General features: G+C 33.9%; 1 protein-coding gene across 1 annotated transcript; it reads right to left on the reverse strand.

Annotated features, from left to right (window-relative positions):
* Positions 1 to 9,167: 9,167 nt before the first annotated feature.
* On the reverse strand, positions 9,168 to 12,879 carry LOC120178951. Its single transcript, XM_039184703.1, has 7 exons — positions 12,643 to 12,879; positions 11,677 to 11,748; positions 11,193 to 11,257; positions 10,879 to 11,035; positions 9,807 to 9,887; positions 9,618 to 9,707; positions 9,168 to 9,411 (listed from the first exon to the last, which is right to left on the reverse strand). The coding sequence occupies exons 1-7, from the start codon at positions 12,877 to 12,879 to the stop codon at positions 9,292 to 9,294; spliced, it is 822 nt and encodes a 273-aa protein (XP_039040634.1). The 3' UTR covers positions 9,168 to 9,291.
* Positions 12,880 to 17,332: the final 4,453 nt, after the last annotated feature.

Consider the following 17,332-nt stretch of genomic DNA (forward strand, 5'->3'; position numbering starts at 1 on the left):
TCAGAATGTGACTTCTTGTAGTTGACCTTGGTCTTTTTCTCGGTTTTGAAATTCAACCAAAAAGTAGTTCCTCGATACTACCATATGGTTGATAGGCTCTCGAGCTAAATGAAATCAAACTTGAAAGTTTTAATTGACAGATAGTTTTTCTCGACTTAAGCTATGCTGTTGGAAGATAGTTTCTTGTCACTAAAACATAGCTAACCCAGATCTCCTTTTTGACTTAAAGAACTTGGTTTAAACTTCGACCGGAAAGTAGTTCTTCGTTGCTACAATACAGCTGATACAATACAGTTGATACGCCCTCGAGATGAATGAAATTGAACTCGAAAGTCTTCATTGACAGATAACCCTTCTCGCCTTGAGCTATGTTGTAAATTTGTTATGCCCTTGAGTTGAATGGAATCGAACTCAAAGGTTTTTGTTGACAGATAACCCTCATCGCCTTGAGTTATGCTATACTAGATTGAGAGATTGCCCCATATCTTCTTCTTGACTTAAACACCTTGGTTTAAACTTTAACCGGAAAGTAATTCCTCGCTGCTACCATACTGTTGATATGTCATCGAGTTGAATGGAATCGAACTCGAAAGTTTTCATTAACAAATAACCCTTCTCGCCTTGAGCTATGCTATAAATTTATTATGCCCTTGAGCTGAATGAAATCGAACTCAAAAGTTTTTGTTGACAGATAACCCTCCTCTCCTTGAGTTATGATGTACTAGATTGAGAGATTGCTCCAGGTCTTCTTCTTGACTTAAAGACCTTGGTTTAAACTTTAACTGGAAAGTAGTTCCTCACTGCTACCATGCGGTTGATATGTCATCGAGCTGAATGGAATCGAACTCGACAGTTTTTTGTTGACAGACAACCCTTCTCGCCTTAAGCTATGATGTAAATTTGATATGCCCTTGAGCTGAATGAAATCGAACTTGAAATTCTTCATTGATAGATAGCCCTTCCCGCCCTGATCTATGCTGCGAATAGTTCCTTTAAGTGGAAAATGGCTCCCCTTCATGGGTTTAAGTCGATCATAATTCTTTCACTGGAAAGCCAAGTGGTATATTTTGTCATTCGAATATCATCTGTCGTGGAGTTGAAACCTGGCTTGAAAACGTTAACTGGAAACTATCCACTCGTCATTCAGTTAAACTGAACTGGATTCATTCTGAATTGGCTCTCGAACCCGTCTGAAGTTGATTATAAGATATGACGATCTTTCAATATGTCAAGTTGATTGAGGTGTAGCTCATCGCCGCTGAATTAAGCAACCACCATCGATTTTTTTGAAGGTGTTTTTGAGTCGAGTATCTTTCTTCTTGAAGTTGGAACTTGACTCTAAAGTTGTAAAAATCATATATGCGAAAAAATGATAAACGTGATGATCTTAAGTATGTCTAAGGTGTATGTAACATGAATTAATTCTTGTTTTTTTTCCTGGATGGAGTCTCGTTATTTGTCTGTCGATCTGGTCCTTGGAATCAATCATGCCTCATTTTCTTCTTGGGTTGCAGTCTTTCACATTTGAGACTGTCCTGTTTGAAAATATTTTTTCTTCTTTCTCTTATTTTAAGGAAAAAAAGAATATAAAAATTTTGTAAAACATTTCCCCTTAATTCAGGCTCACAATCAAATCAAATCATAAGCATGAGTTCACAGAAAATCAAAATAATCAATAACTCTTTAATGTTTTCGGAGTTGGAGCTCTTTGACAAATATCTAAATTGATGAGTTGGCTTCAGGTTGGCCTCCTATTTTCTAAGGTTTCGACCACCAAAATGTCATTTTTCTGTCCTTTTGAACATTGCAACATGCCCTTTTTTCTTGGCTTGGCATTTTAATCGGATACGAACAAAATGACGCAACTAGCATAATCAATTACTAGACCTTCTATTTCGGTTCTCTGAAATCTTCAATTTGTTCAAGCTTTGTAGGCTTCTCTAAAAAGGCAATGCCAAAATATCGATCTAAAAATGAAATTTATGAATGCTCGTGTGCAATTGATTACAACATGTATTCCTTAACTCCCTTAGTCCATCTTTGCCAAAACTCCTTATTTAAATAAATTTGATTTAATTTTCCATTGTCTTGCTAGCTGGATCTTATCCATAAAGTCGAGGCGTTTAACCAATTACTCTAGAGGGACATCTCAATATTATAACCACCTTTATTAGGTTAACTAAAGGGTTCATCTTATCACAAAGTCTTCGACCTGACAATTGCAGTGGAGCAAACACCTAATTGCCAAGTGTCTGAGCAGTGTCATGGTTTGAATATAATCTATTCAAAAAGCCAAGGGCTTTCGAGTTTCCTCTATAACCAATTGCCTTAGTGGAATAGCTTAGTGTAGCGGATTCAATTTTTTAAGATTGTCAAGAAGAACCTGTTATAGTCTAGATGTTGTTGAAAGTCAATAAATCTCATATTTAGAGTTTAATTTTTAAGCAATTGACCTAAACTAGATTCACTTACTCGACTATTCCATCTGTAAAAATTATCATCATCATTGAACGTCATCAAAAGAAGTTAGTTTTGTAATGTCATACGCAAAACATGCCCCATGTTGTCCGCTCCTATATATACTTCAATACCAAGCCTCTTATTCATTTCCTTATGAGATGAGAAGGCTAAATCGGTTCTTGTAAGAGAAAGGTATGGTGTTCTGGGGTATGGTCAAAGTCTTTGTTTTATCAGTTTTCAATCTTAATATTTTGTCAAAGATCTATAACTCCAACCATTTACAGAGTTCTTAATTCAGGTAATATTCACAGAATGTCAAGTTTGCAAATTTGATTCATTGCTCACCATAAAAATATCCTTATAAAAAAATGAGAAAATATGAAAAACAAAATGCTGCGAATAGAATAAAGCTTCATGATGGAATGAAATGATCTTCTTCTTTATCAGGATGCCTCTGATTTGTTGAAGTCGATCCAATTCTTGATACGCATCTTTTGCACGATTCGTTTGAATGCGTAACGGTTATCAATAGTGTGCCCTGGGACACCGCCATGATATTCGCAATGAGCATTCTCATCATACCACCTGGGGTATGGGGGCTTCATGGGTTCCACCGGGTATGGTGACACTATGTTGGTGTCAAAAATTTGTTGGTAAAGTTCTTTGTAGGTCAAGGAATAGGGTCAAAATGTTCCCTTTCTCTTTCTTTCCTGGGTTCCCTTGAATCTTGTCTAGAAATTCCTGACGAGCTGCATTTAATTTTTGGTTGGAGATTGCAATACCCTTATTGGCATTGTAGGTGTTAACGTTGTTAATCTCTACATCCTTCCTCTTCATAGGAGGTTTCTTACTAGCCCCCCTTCCTCAATCTTACCTTGCTTTATGGTAGTTTTTACCATCTCCCCGACCATGAAAATTACCGGATATGATTGCAACCAGGTGCCCGAAGTAAAGAGCCTTCAGTGTTTGCATGAAGAGCTTCCAGGTTTCTTTCCCATCCAAATGTGGATGAACTTGCAAAGCTAAATCCCTCCATTTCTGTGCGTATTGTCTGAAACTTTTGTTATGCTTCTTCTCCATGCTTTATAGCATAACTCGATCTGGCCTCATGTCATTGACGTGTTTGTATTATTCCAGAAATGACTTGGCTAAATCCTTCCAAGTCTTGATATGAGATCGACTTAGCTGATTGTACCACTGGATGGCTGAGCCCGACAGACTCTCCTGAAAGTAATGGATCAGGAGTTGGTCGTTTCCTACATATCCTGTTATTTTTTGGCAAAACATGGTGATGTTGGCGGATGAGCAAATGTCCCCATCAAACTTCTCAAATTTAGGGGACTTGAATTTTGGAGGAAGAACCAAGTCTGGGACTAAACTGAGTTCCATGGCATTGACTCCATAGTAGTCATGGTCTCCCTTAACCACCTTCATTTGGTCTTCCAGAAGCTTGATTTTCACTTCTATTTTCTCCGTCTTGTCTTCCTCATCAAAAGCTGGTATATGAAAATCATCTGGATTATTCTCAGGGTTAGATACAACAGTTTATATCCTTACAATAGACGAAGCATTCGCTTTGGCAGTGGACAAGTCCCCTTGTAGTCCTGGTACAATTCCAGGTGAGATAACCAACTGCAGAGTAGAAGGCATAGTTACTCCATCAGACAAACCTGCCTCGGGTACATTTGCTTGATGTAGGCCAGATAACTTAGCTACAATCTGATCGAACAAGGATTCTTGACTCTTAGTAATCGTATCCAGAGTACTTTGATTGTTCTGGTTTATCTTTTCTTCTAATTCTCTCTGCAACTTCAACATGTTCTCCTCGAGTGAGCGATTTTAGCTTCCATTTGTCTTTTCTTTGTGTGGGTGTTGTGAGGATGATGTGTGTCCAGAACTTGTGGAGGTAAACTCAGAGTTTGTTCTTTCTTCTGATGAGACATTTTCTGTTAGTTAATGTGAATGTAAAAACATGGAAAAAAAAAATAAAATGTGAAGTATAAAAAGCAATGCATGATGCATGAGAATGAGAGGCACTGATCCAGAAATGTGTCTGTTATTATAAATAATCTTTATTGGGAAAAAGTGTTATTTCTTAAGAGACAAAAACCACTAAGTCTTCTAGACCCCGAACAACATCTGACAAGTTGACTCGTCTTCTGCCTTTTCTGTCACCAGTTGAATACCCCGTCGAACCGTTCTGGCCTCTCTGAAAAGGGACGAGCTACTTTTTGTACTTGTCCCAAGAAGTCTCGAATGTTGCATCTCTGGTTTTCACTCTCTACTGAGTCTGTTCCCTAACGAAAACACTATTGGAGCCCTCTATCAATAGGAACTATTCGAAGTTCATCTACTTGTTTCTTGAATTCGTTAACAACATCCTCTAGTTTCAGCTATCGCTTTGCCATCTTGTTCTTGTTGTCTTTGAATGGACTTTCCAGGTCGGTAACCTTTTTCTCGTTTGCCCCTGCAACCTTTGCAAGCTCAAAAAGTTGACTTTTGATGTGCTTGGTGTAAATCTCAATCCATTCTGAGTCTTTTCTGACCATAGCCGGACTTTTGTGTTTTTCACCTCTTATATTATAAACCCTTTGTCCATTAATGCAAATTATTTATGTTTAAAAAACACGTTTTTTATAGATCAACACCTCTTTTGAATGATGTAAACAATAAAAAAAATATAATAAAATAAAAGGGGGAAAATGAAAGGGAAAACAGTTAGTGAGATGAGGATAATAATCAAAACAATAATGAAAAAAAGTCATACCCCACATGATATCTACCCACATGCTTATTATTCCTACCCGGACATGATCTCTATTCCGCATGTTAATTTTTAATAAAATTCTAACCGCATATTTGTCTAGTTCGCATGCTTTGAACAGAAAGTAAAATATGAGATCATTCAAGCATCCTAGGTTTTAAAATAGAGTTTCAGGGTGGACTCTAATTCCCTGTAGTCTCCCGGTTTAGGTTCTAAGAAAGGTACTCGAGTTCTCCTTGCTAATGCTCCCTTGGGCTTGCCAGACCCTTAGTCCTAAGCCCATTACAAGCTTATGTGGACTAAGTTAAACTCGAGAGGATACATTCCATTATGTCCACATGGAGAATAAATTCATACGAAGACATAAGGTATATGAATCCCGAAGGTTACTTGCTAGGTTCGCACGGAGAATAAATTCTCATGAAGGCGTCACTTTCACCCCCACTTAAAAAGGGTTTGGAGCTCGGGTATAGAGCCAAAGATGAAAACTTTTTCAAAAATCTGAAATCATTGAAAAAATGTCAATACAACTATTTATTTGAAAAAATAATCAAAGATAAATAATAAGAATAGAAAAGTTAAATTAAAATTTAAACTTACAATTTTCGCTTAAAAAATAACCAAAAATTAATTCTAGCTTGACTCACTTACTTGTCCCCAATGGAGTCGCCAAGCTGTCGCAACCATCTTTTAGGTGGGCTCGGAATTGGACTTTGACTTGAAAAAAATGTTAGAGTCGTCACCGATCATTTATTTTAAGAAAAAAAATTGGTTGACCGGATACCTCAATTTCTTACCTGATCTGCTTCTTACCAAAGATATGTCGGATTCGGGAGTCGGTTACAGTCAAGGAAGGATTAGCACCCTTGAACTGCCCTTTCGGTGCCATTTAATTTGTCGTTTGTTTTAATCGAGAAAATTAAAATTTAAAATTCAATTTGAATTGCTTACCTTTGATCGATTGAAATTACTACTGAAAAGGTCAAAAAATGTTAGATAGTAAAATAAAAGAAATATCATATAAAAATTAAACAAAAAGGAAATAAATAAATAAATAAACAAATCAAAGAAGGAAAAAATGTTAAATGAAAAATAAAAAATAGAATAAAAAAGTGGGAAAATAAAAACGAAATAAAATAAAAAAAAATATTAAATTTTAAAGAAAATACAAATAAGAAAAAAATGATTAAACTGAAATGAATTAAAATTTATGGATCAAATTGATACTAAAAATGAGCTGCAAGAGAAAAATAAAAAGGTTAGGGGACTAAATTGCAAAATATAAGAAATGTAAACAGGGATCAAATTGAATAAATTAAAAATTCAGAGACAAAATTGCAACGTGGCCAAAATGAATTACACATCAAAATATGAGGGATTGTGGAAATAATTTAACTATTGACTATTTGCACAAAGGTCCCTCGGCTATATATAGCCAAAAAACCAAAACAAAAATCATTCAAAGCCTAAACCCAAAAAGAAACACAAAACCCTCTCCCAAACACTCTCAACCCTTCTCCTATCCGACTGAAAATCGGCTACCGCTCATGTGGCCAACCATCGTCTGTCGTCGCTCCGGCGGCCAGAAAAATTCCTAACAATACCCAAAATGTTTCCCCCAACCACTCGAACATGAAACCACAGTCTGATTATCATAAAAAACCCCAAACGACCTAGATCTAAAAGGAAACCTCTCGAGTTTTACCTTTCAGGCGAACTTTTCGACTTCTGATGGCTCTTCCCTCTCGAGCCGAGACTTACATTCCGTTTAGTCCTTGTGTTGCTTTGCTTCGACTATTTTTGTGTTGCGATTTTGGTTTTTTTCGCTCGATGGGCTTATTTTTATCGTATATTATTTTGTTTCTCTTGGTATTTTGCTGGTTACTGCGGTTGTGTTGCTCGTATTTGTGGTTTTTTCTTGTCATGGTGTTGTGTTTGTTTTGTGTCTCCGATGATGTTTTTTGTTCCCTTGTGATATCCCCCGTCAACAGCTTCGGTGGGGGTATTTATACCCCACCGCCGGAGGCTATCTCCGGGATTTACGTGGGTTGTTGCCACGGTTGCACGTTCGTGCAGTTTTGGGTAGACCGAGAACCCCGGGATGGTTCAGTCCCAGGGATCTCGGTCGGTTGGTAACGTGTTGTTCCTGCTGAGATTGTTTTCTGGCCGTTGGATTGGGCCCGATCCAACGGTCCAGATCTGGCGCGCAAGTGATATCTTAGGGTTTAACAAACCCTAGCCCCTGATTTGTTGGGGCCATTGGATCAATTGATCTGATCCAACGGCTGTCATGTTTGTGGCGCTTTGAAAAATATTAAAACCCTAATCCAGGTGGGCTTGTTGGGTCAGGCCTGCCTATCCGGTTGGGCAACCCACACCCTTGCTGGACCTGGACCGAATTAAAATAAAATAAAATAAAATAAGCAAAATAAAATAAAATAAAACATATAATAAATAAAATAATATAAATATAATAATAATAATAATAATATATTATATATATTTTCAAAAATATTTCCCAAAACTATATAATATATATTTTTTCAAAAATATTTTAAAACTATATTATATATATATATATATATATATATATATATATATATATATATATTTAAAATGTTTTCAAAACTATATATTATATAATTTTCAAAAATATTTTAAAACTATATATTATATATATTTTTTAAAAATGTTTTCAAAACTATATATCATACAGTTTTCAAAAATGTTTTCAAAACTATATATTATATATATTTTCAAAATGTTTTCAAAAACTATATATTCTATATATTTTCAAAATGTTTTCAAAAACAATATATTATATATATTTTCAAAAAAAATTCAAAAATTATATATTATATATTATATATATTTTTTCAAAATGTTTTCAAAAACTATATATTATATATCTATATTCAAAATGTTTTTAAAAATTATATATTATATATATTTTTTCAAAGACCGATTTTTTTAAAAAACTATATGTTTTGAAAAAAATAAAAAATATATATTATATTATTAAAAAAACTCCGAACGAAAATGAGAGTCTACAATAGCACTTAATACCCTTCGGATTACATTCACGATTTTCTGTTTTATTAGTTTGGCAATCGATTTTACTTTCAAAATTAAAATGTTATCAAATCAAAACGTCAATGTTGGTCTATATGTTGTTTTAATTTATAGTTAGGAGGAGGGATCGACCTGTGGCATATTCGACCTCTTGTGAACACACTTAGCGGCGGTCCACTAAGGAAAATTGAGTTCGGGTTCGATTCTCGAGTAAACAACATAATCTGAGTCAGGCTTTTCCAGAACTTAAATTGTTTGTTCTAACGACAATAGTTGTGGTTAGTTCATTCAAGAACCAAGTTTCAAAGAGTGACTTGGGAAGATCGGTTATTAAAGAGAAATGCAAGGTACAATGGGTTGAGCCTTATAGATTGTAACCGACATGAATCCAGTGGGAAAAGTTCATTTCGAAAATCAACGGAATTGAAACAAAACTAGCTCGAGGCAATTTTATCATTATTATTTTTAATCTTAATTTACGCTTCCTTATTATCAATTTTCATTCTTTAATGATCTACTTATCATTTTTTTTATTATTCACCCCTTTCACGCCACCCCCTTTTATTTATTCTTGTTGCAGCTGCCTGGTTAGAGATCAACATAAAACTACTTCAAAAATTACTAACTCCCTGTGGATCGACCCTCTTTCATTATATTATTCTCAATTTTTTTTATTTTATTTTGACAAGTAAAACCACGCTTGTCAAACACTTATCCAGTGGAGAGAAATTTGTATTCTTTAGTACCAGACAGCTCAAGCTTAAGCACTGCAAAGCTCAGATACACATATACACAATGATGGATACAAACTATGAAGACGACTGACAGCTACCCAATGTTTTCAGCAATTCACTAAAACAGAAATTAGCGCTTCTTAAGTTTTATCTATCTGGGGTTAAACAGAATAGAAATATAAAGCTTTCCGAGTCTATCAATAACGTAAAAAATCTTCATTTGTTCATCAACTACCAGTTCAATTTTAAGAGGGCTTGAGGTCAAGCACTTTCCTGGTGGGTGGTCACTGTGGGTCCTGATGTTATGGTAAAATGCACGCCCCTGCGTTGCCCGGACTGTAGCACAAATGCAATCTGTGTTGCAGCCAATGCTGCTGCTTCCTGATACAACAATGATACAAGCTTCAATATCAACTCGAATATAAAACTGTCTGTGATATAAGGTTTCAAGGTCTGAAGAAAAGCGATGAGAAGGGTGGATAAAAATGAAAGAGGAATGTTCGTTTAACTTGTCACTTTTCTTGGTCTCCTCCGGAAGGAAACATACATGTGTTTTTAAATTGAAATATAGGTAAAGAGATAAAAACCTGTCTTTGTCTTTGTCGCTTTAATATACTGACGGCCCAAGCCATTATGTAGCATGGCAAGAGAAATCCAGCAGCACGAAGCAAGAAAACCTGCACAAATATCAAAACAATTTAAGACAAAATGGCTCAATGCATATGCTTAAGAAGTGTTGTGTGAAATACGGGATGCAGTTTTGCGGTAAAACTTACAGAGAAAAAAGTAGACACATCATCCTCCGTATCAGCATCTGGAACAGTCAATGCATGCCGCACCAGCAAAAGGGCCATTAACTGACAATTGAAGAAAACATCAATCATTTTGAAAACCAACTCTTAATTAAATGGTCATGTAAAAAACTAACTGCTTCTAGATTTTAAGGGGAAAAGGAAAAATAAAGGTAAGGGTGAACAAAACTCGACTTGACTCGAAAAATCGAATTTTTCGACTTGATTCGACTTGAAAAAACTCGATTCGAATTGACTTTGAGTTGTAATTTCATAAACTCGACTCGACTTGAAAAAATTTCAAGTTCAAATCGAGTTGTTAAATGCAACACGAATAACTCAAAATTTTTAGTAATTAGTGAATTTATTTTTAGGTTTGAGTCAAGTCCTTGGACTTTGTATGATATATGTATATTACATATAAAAAAATATGAAGAAATATATTTGTATTATATATATGGTTATAGAAAGTCACTTAAATTGGAATAAAGTAATATTATAATATTATAAATATTTACAATTAAATTTAAATAGAAACTCGAAAAATCAACTCGACTTGACTCGAATTTTATAAACTCGTCTTGACTAAAAAAAATTTCAAATCAAATCCGAGTTGTAAAATAGGACTCGCCAACTCGAACAACTCGAAATTTTTTGACTCAACTCGATCGAACGCTCACCCCTAAATAAAGGAACCAAAAGAAAGTTATGAAAATTTTCAACTGAGCAGCTTGTAGCCCAGGACAGAATCTGGGTGGTTCTCCTTCAGACATCAAAGTTGGGAGAAGGCTCAAGATGATGGTATAAGTTATTCTCTCCACTGTTAAGAAAACGGGAAGGAGGGGCCACTGCCTCAAGTTTCTATTTAGATGAAGGTAAGTTGGGAGCTAAAAACCCCAAAAATCATGTAAAACGATAAAAGTAGGTTTCTCCACTGCTAATGCAATTAGTATGCCACACCAGCAACCCCGCCCCCAGGGGTGTTGTGGAGGAGGGGATTATCTTAAACATGATAAGAAATTGAATATGTCCAGAAACTTCACAAATAAAAGCTTACGATTAGAACAGCGGAACGGCAAAAGGCAGCTCCACTGGCATTTGATGCAGCATATTCATCATACTCTGCTTCCAAAAGTTGCCTTTCTGCGTCTGCAATGGCCAAGAGTCGAGGATCGCCCAAATCCAGAGGGCTGCCAGAGATTGTCCAGACTCCACTAATAGACAGATGCAAAAAGAAAGTTTAAATCAAACTTTGTGATGGATTTCATGCATGAAAAATATCACAGAATATGTATGTTTTATCTTACAAGTTAGCGTAAGTCCACCAATCATTGTATAGAAATGTCTTATATGGGAGACCATCAAACTTACCCAATATCAATTGCAGTTTCTTCGGTTTGGTCACAAGGCGAAGCAGTATAACCAGGTTGATAAGGCTGCACAGAAAATTGAAAGGACAAACTACATCAGCAAGGAGCGAAACCAACCAATTACCAATAGCCACTGAACAAGAACTAAAAACTTGAGCCTTGTGTCTTAGTAAGGGATGAAAGGAAATGAACACAATTCGCCAGTGCTAAGAAAACAAGGGCTTTTCCCATCGTTCAAATGATTAAATGATATTCTTCCTTAAAAAGCAGTTGATGCTAGATACAGCCTCTATTCCATACTCATTTGCAGCTACTTATTTCAAAATCCACAAACTCTGATCACTTGTAGACAAAAAAGGCCAAGGCCTACACAAGCTAGTTAAAGATCTTGTGACAAATTAAAAGGATGGAATCAAGTTGGAGCAAGCAATGCATGTCTCTAACAAAATAACAAGTCCGATAAGAGAATTAAGGCAAGGAAATACCTGATGGCATATCTCGCAAATGATATCTCCTTTCTCATTGCACCAATGCTGCACGCATTTCCTATGCGCATACTGCAATTTAAAACAAATAGCATTAATAATAGCAAATCAGTAATGCTAATTGTGAAAGTTAGGTTGATACAATGACGCTCATCAAACTGAAAGCCGAATTGTGGAAGCTCTGGAAAATGCCCTTTATATTCTAAGAAGGTAAAATAATAATAATACGAAAACTTTTCAATCAAACTTTCTTTTATAATGAGCACAAAATAACAACAGCAGCAACAAAAACAATAATAATAAATAGATAAAAGAAATGATGCAGTGGGATCGGAGACAGATGATGCTGAGCTGTCAGATTGCACCTTGATGGCTCTGAGATACCATGAATTGGCAGATCAGCGCAAAGGCGGGAATTGATTGTGACATGTTCCTCATTGAGGTCGTTTTGAGTATGTTTCAGTCTTTTGGCCATAACTTTGGCTACAGGTGTCAGAATCGCGCATAAGACCCCAATCCGAAAAGCTCTTTTCGACACGCACGCTCTCCACATCGAGCTACGCTCCATGTGGCCTTTTTTTCAACCTCAAATTCTGCCGTTTTCCCCTTCGAATCACTAGAATTAGATATTTTTTACTATTTATGGTAATATTTCGATTGTCAATTAGGAAGTCAATTTAAATTCGATTTAGGCCGGATTTTTTGGAGATTGCTTATTTTATTTCGAATTTCAATTTAGAGTGATTTTCGGGATTTTGCTATTTTTGGCAAAATTCGAATAAAGACGATTTTTGGCTATAACAGTCCGGCTTGTGGATTGATTTTGACATTGTTTGATTTGATAATATTTTATTAAACCCTAGAGACTTTTTTTCTCTGGATTTTTTTGGGCGAATTTTCTCTTGTGAATCATCTGTTGGAGTGCTTGCAGGATAATCACTATTCTGTCTGGCGTTAAGAAATCACCTTGAGGCGGCCGCTGCAGGCACAAGGAGTCTCAAGATTATTATTGGAATCTTCCTCCTGGCAAATGAGGCACTCCGCCGCTTGAATGAGTGGCTCCTCCTCGTCGCCTCCTCGGACGATTTCTTTCTCTTTGGCGGAACACGATGCATCCGGGGAGGGAGCGGCCTCCAACTCCACCGGCTGTAATGGCACCGGCCTCACCAGACGATCCACATACAAAACCAGGTGATCTCTCATGATTTCTACAAACTGGACAAAATGGTTTCAATTTTTACAAGTTAACCCAATCCAAGAATGAAACTAAAAACAATAAAATAAACCCCGGAATCGCGCTGAGTAACACTAAGGACTGTTTGTTTGCCTGAACCCGCTTTTGTTTTGTACCTCTTAATAATTCAGTGTTAACTGTTTTAGTAAAATAATGTTAAATAATTCAACGCAGAAATATATTTTGAATGATTCAGAGTTATTATCAAACAACATGTTATATTTCAGAGTTAATTCATATAGAGCCTCTAAATCATCTAATATTTAAATCATTCAACGTTTAATCATTTTGAAATAAACAACCGTCTTTAACTTTCTAAATAATATTTGTTTTGCTGCCAACGCTTCCTTTTTTCCCAAGGACTAGAGGTTTTGCAGCTTTAAACAATAACGTCTCCAAGAGTATTTTTGGAATGGCAATTGCCCTTTACCCAACTATGTTGGCTGTCTCAGCAGTTGAAACTGCTAACCTGCTCCCCCTCTTATTCTTTAACTCGGATACTCCATATATTATATTAATTAGGGTAAACTACATGTTTAGTAACTAAACTATTTATTTTGATCAGTTTTAATAATTAAACTTTTAATTTTTTCAAAAATATACCTAAAATTTAGTTTTTATTTCATTTTAGTACTTACCGTTATCATATATTATATTAATTAGGATAAACTACACGTTTAGTAACTAAACTATTTATTTTGATCAGTTTTAGTACTTAAACTTTTAATTTTTTCAAAAGTATACATGAAGTTTAGTTTTTGTTGTATTTTAGTACCCACCGTTAAAAACTTAATGCGTTTAGTATCTAAACTATCAGTTTTGATCCATTTTAGTAATTAAACTTTAAAAAAAAATAAAAAATTTAACTTTAAATTTTGAACCAGAGTATTAAAATGAAACAAGAACTAAACTATAGGCATGGTTTTGAAAAAAAATAAAAGTTTAGCTACTAAAACGGACTAAAGTTGATAGTTTAGGTACTAAAAACATAATTTACCCTATTATTTAAGATCATTATTTTTGGATAAATTATGTATTTAATCACCCAATTATTCGTACAATTCTGTTTTGGTCACTAATCTATTTTTTAAAATTATATGTAATGTTATATTTTAGTTTAATTTTGGTCATCCACGTTAAAAAATTAGCAAAACTACTGATATGATTTTTTTTTCAGTGATGATATCGTATTACCTTATGATGACACACCAGCATTATCGTTAATATTTTAATGGCGGGTGAACAAAATTAAATCAAGACGTAACATTAGGTATAATTAAAAAAATAGATTGATGACAAAAATGAAACCACACAAATACTTGAGTTGCTAATTTACCCTTTTTTTCCAATAATAGTGGTTCCTTGTTTGTGAGGTTTTCTATTGTTCAACATGTATTATGGAGGTCGCTATAGTGTAGTTTAGTGCTGCTTCAAGTTCTTTCGTGTTGAAGAAGGTTTTCTCTGGTGTGTAGCGGTATGGGTTCTTGGTTTGAGCTTTGGTTCTACTTTGTTTTGTTTTTTATGTTATATGTTTGCTGGATAATTGGAGTCTGTTTATTGTTCTTTTGTATGGGATGCTTGGGTATAAGGGTAGTTGAGAGTACCCCTTATTGGTGCATGGTAGTATGTTGTTGATTGTGGGATGGTGTTCGAAGTGTTGTATATTGCCTATCTTCCGATATCGATATGGTGCACTCTTTTTCCTCCCTTATGTTTAGGGTGGTTTTTTTAAGGAGATCCATATCGTTTGTCCTGTTTTATATGCATATTCAATAAAATCATACAATACTCCCTTTCAACAAATATATATATATATATATATATATATATATATATTGAAGTTCCAGAACATGATCATTATTAGGAGGTATACTTCAATTAAACCATTTCAATACATCAATAATTAAATTTAAATTTATTAAAAATAATCTTCTACATAAAGGGTAAATTTTACATTTAGTACCTAAATTATTATTTAACATCCGTTTTAGTATTTAAATTTTTATATTTTTTCAAAATCACATCTCTCGTTTAATTTATGTTTCACTTTAATACCCGCCATTAAAAATTTAATAGTAGAGTTGGCGGGATTTTTAATTTTAAATTATTATCTATATTATTATTTAATTAATATTATTTAACTAATCTAACTAAAACCATAACCAAACCAAGTTGATGGGGTTGTTAAGAGCAGGGTTGATTACTACGCTGGTGTTCCATGAACCTTGAAACGGAGCTCGGTTGCAGCTGCGGTGGATTGTCGGTGGTTGGGGCTTTGGTGGGCTTTTGTTTCCACGTTTCCTTCTTTTTTTGCTGTGCATCATCAAAACAATGGGGAAAAACAATAAAACGAAAAGGTGATGAGTTTTATCCTTCGGGTACCGACTATGAAAGTTTCGGTGGTGGGACGGTAAATTCGAATGGCGTACCACGAAAAAATAACTAGTAGTTTAACATAGTTCAGTTTTAGGATCATTTGACGATTTAAGATAGAGATTAAAGTATGAAGAAATTAAAGAGTTCATTATTGATTTAGGAAAATTGATGCATTTCCTGATGAAACGAAAGCCGAAATCGCATCTAGGAATCCAAAAAGGTGCACACTGGAAAGTTTAACCTTCCTTGGTCGACAAATGTGACGGCTGACGACTGTAGACACAACGATCAATGGTAATCGATGACTATAAACACGCCGGCCAACATAGCTTCTCAAATAAAATAATTAAAATGTGTCACGTCAGTTCTGCCGTTAAATTTTTAATAATTAGGTACTAAAATGAAACAAAAAATTTAAACGTTAGGTGTGATTTCAAAAAAATATGAAAAATTTGTACTAAAAGTAGTTCAAAACTAATAGTTTATATGCTAAACGTGTAATTTACCCTAAAGTAAAACATAAAGGTATGGACTTTTTCCTCCAACAGCTTATTTATGTTAATATATTTTATAGTTACAACTAATACTCCTTAAAATATCCGGGTTTTGTAATTATATAAATGCCATTTGCAGGCCCGTTTATGATATTTTAGTGGCGCGATACGAATATAAAAAATATGTCTCCAATAATAAGTATCGAAAAAATTAAATTGTAAGAGCGAGAAAAAATAAATAAATTAGTTTGTAAATTATTTTTTAGTACGTTTAATAAACTATGTAATAAATACATAGCTATCTTAGACATTTTCGGGACCCAGAACGAAACTAAAAGATAGACCCTTATAAAATGAAAGTATATTCTAATACTTTGAATAATTAATTTAATATTACATTTATAAATCGTATAAAAATGATTAAATTAGGGGTTTAAACTATAAAAGTAAAAAGTATGATTGAAAAAATTAGAGACCCCAATTATAAAGGTAAAAAGTGATTAAAAAAATAGGTGCATCAATTTTAAAGGTAAAAAATGAGATTGAAAAAAATTATGGGCCTAAATTATATGAGTAAAAAATAGGATTGAAAAAATTAGGGGCCTCAATTATAAAGGTAAAAAGTGAGATTGAAAAAAACATGAGCTTAATTATAAAGATACAAGGTGATATTAAAAATTGAGGATCATCAATTATAAATGTAAAAAAAATGAGATTGAAAAAAATTAAGGGCCTCCATTATAAAGATAAAAAGTAGGATTACAAAAATGAAGGACCTCAATTATAAGGATAAGAAACTAAAATTAAAGAAAATTAAAGGGTTAAATTATAAAAAAAAAACAATATTATAAAAAATTAGGAGCTCCATACAAAATGAGGGGCATGAACAATTGCTCAAGGTGCACCCCTAATAGCAAATAAATATATATATATATATATATATATATATATATATATATATATATAATTTTAATGAAAAGCGAAAAATAATTTAAAAATATCATATTAATATCGTTCTTGATTTTTAGTGGTGAATAACCAACAAAATTAAAATATAACGTTAAATATAATTTAAAAAATAATAATAATTTAATAATCAAAATAAAAAAATAATAGATAAATAACTAAATAAATAATTTATTATTTTTTAATTATATATGAATTTTATAATTTTAGATCCCGGGCAAGAGGACCCCTGGCAAGTGTCCCTCTTGCTTATGCTCAAATACGAGCCTAGCCATATGATATGGTCCACTTTAAACCTAAATAAGTTGGCAAATGCCTTGGTTTATATGACATTTTCATGAACTCCATTAAATCTTACTACATAATTCATCACACCGGATTTGGTTGGATTTTTTCTTATAAAAAAACCATTAAAGCAACTGTGCAATTTATATAAATATCTATATTTCTAATGTACCTGATTTTTGCTTTTAGCGGCTATCTCCTTTGCCTTCTTTTTTTTTCTTCTTTGAGTTTATACCGGTTTTTATATATCAGATCAACTTTTTTTTTTAATTTTATTTAGTCGACAATAATACCAATTTTT

The sequence above is a fragment of the Hibiscus syriacus genome, unplaced genomic scaffold, assembly GCF_006381635.1.
Source record: "Hibiscus syriacus cultivar Baekdansim isolate YM2019G1 unplaced genomic scaffold, ASM638163v2 tig00112383_pilon, whole genome shotgun sequence".
Classification (NCBI taxonomy): domain Eukaryota; kingdom Viridiplantae; phylum Streptophyta; class Magnoliopsida; order Malvales; family Malvaceae; genus Hibiscus; species Hibiscus syriacus.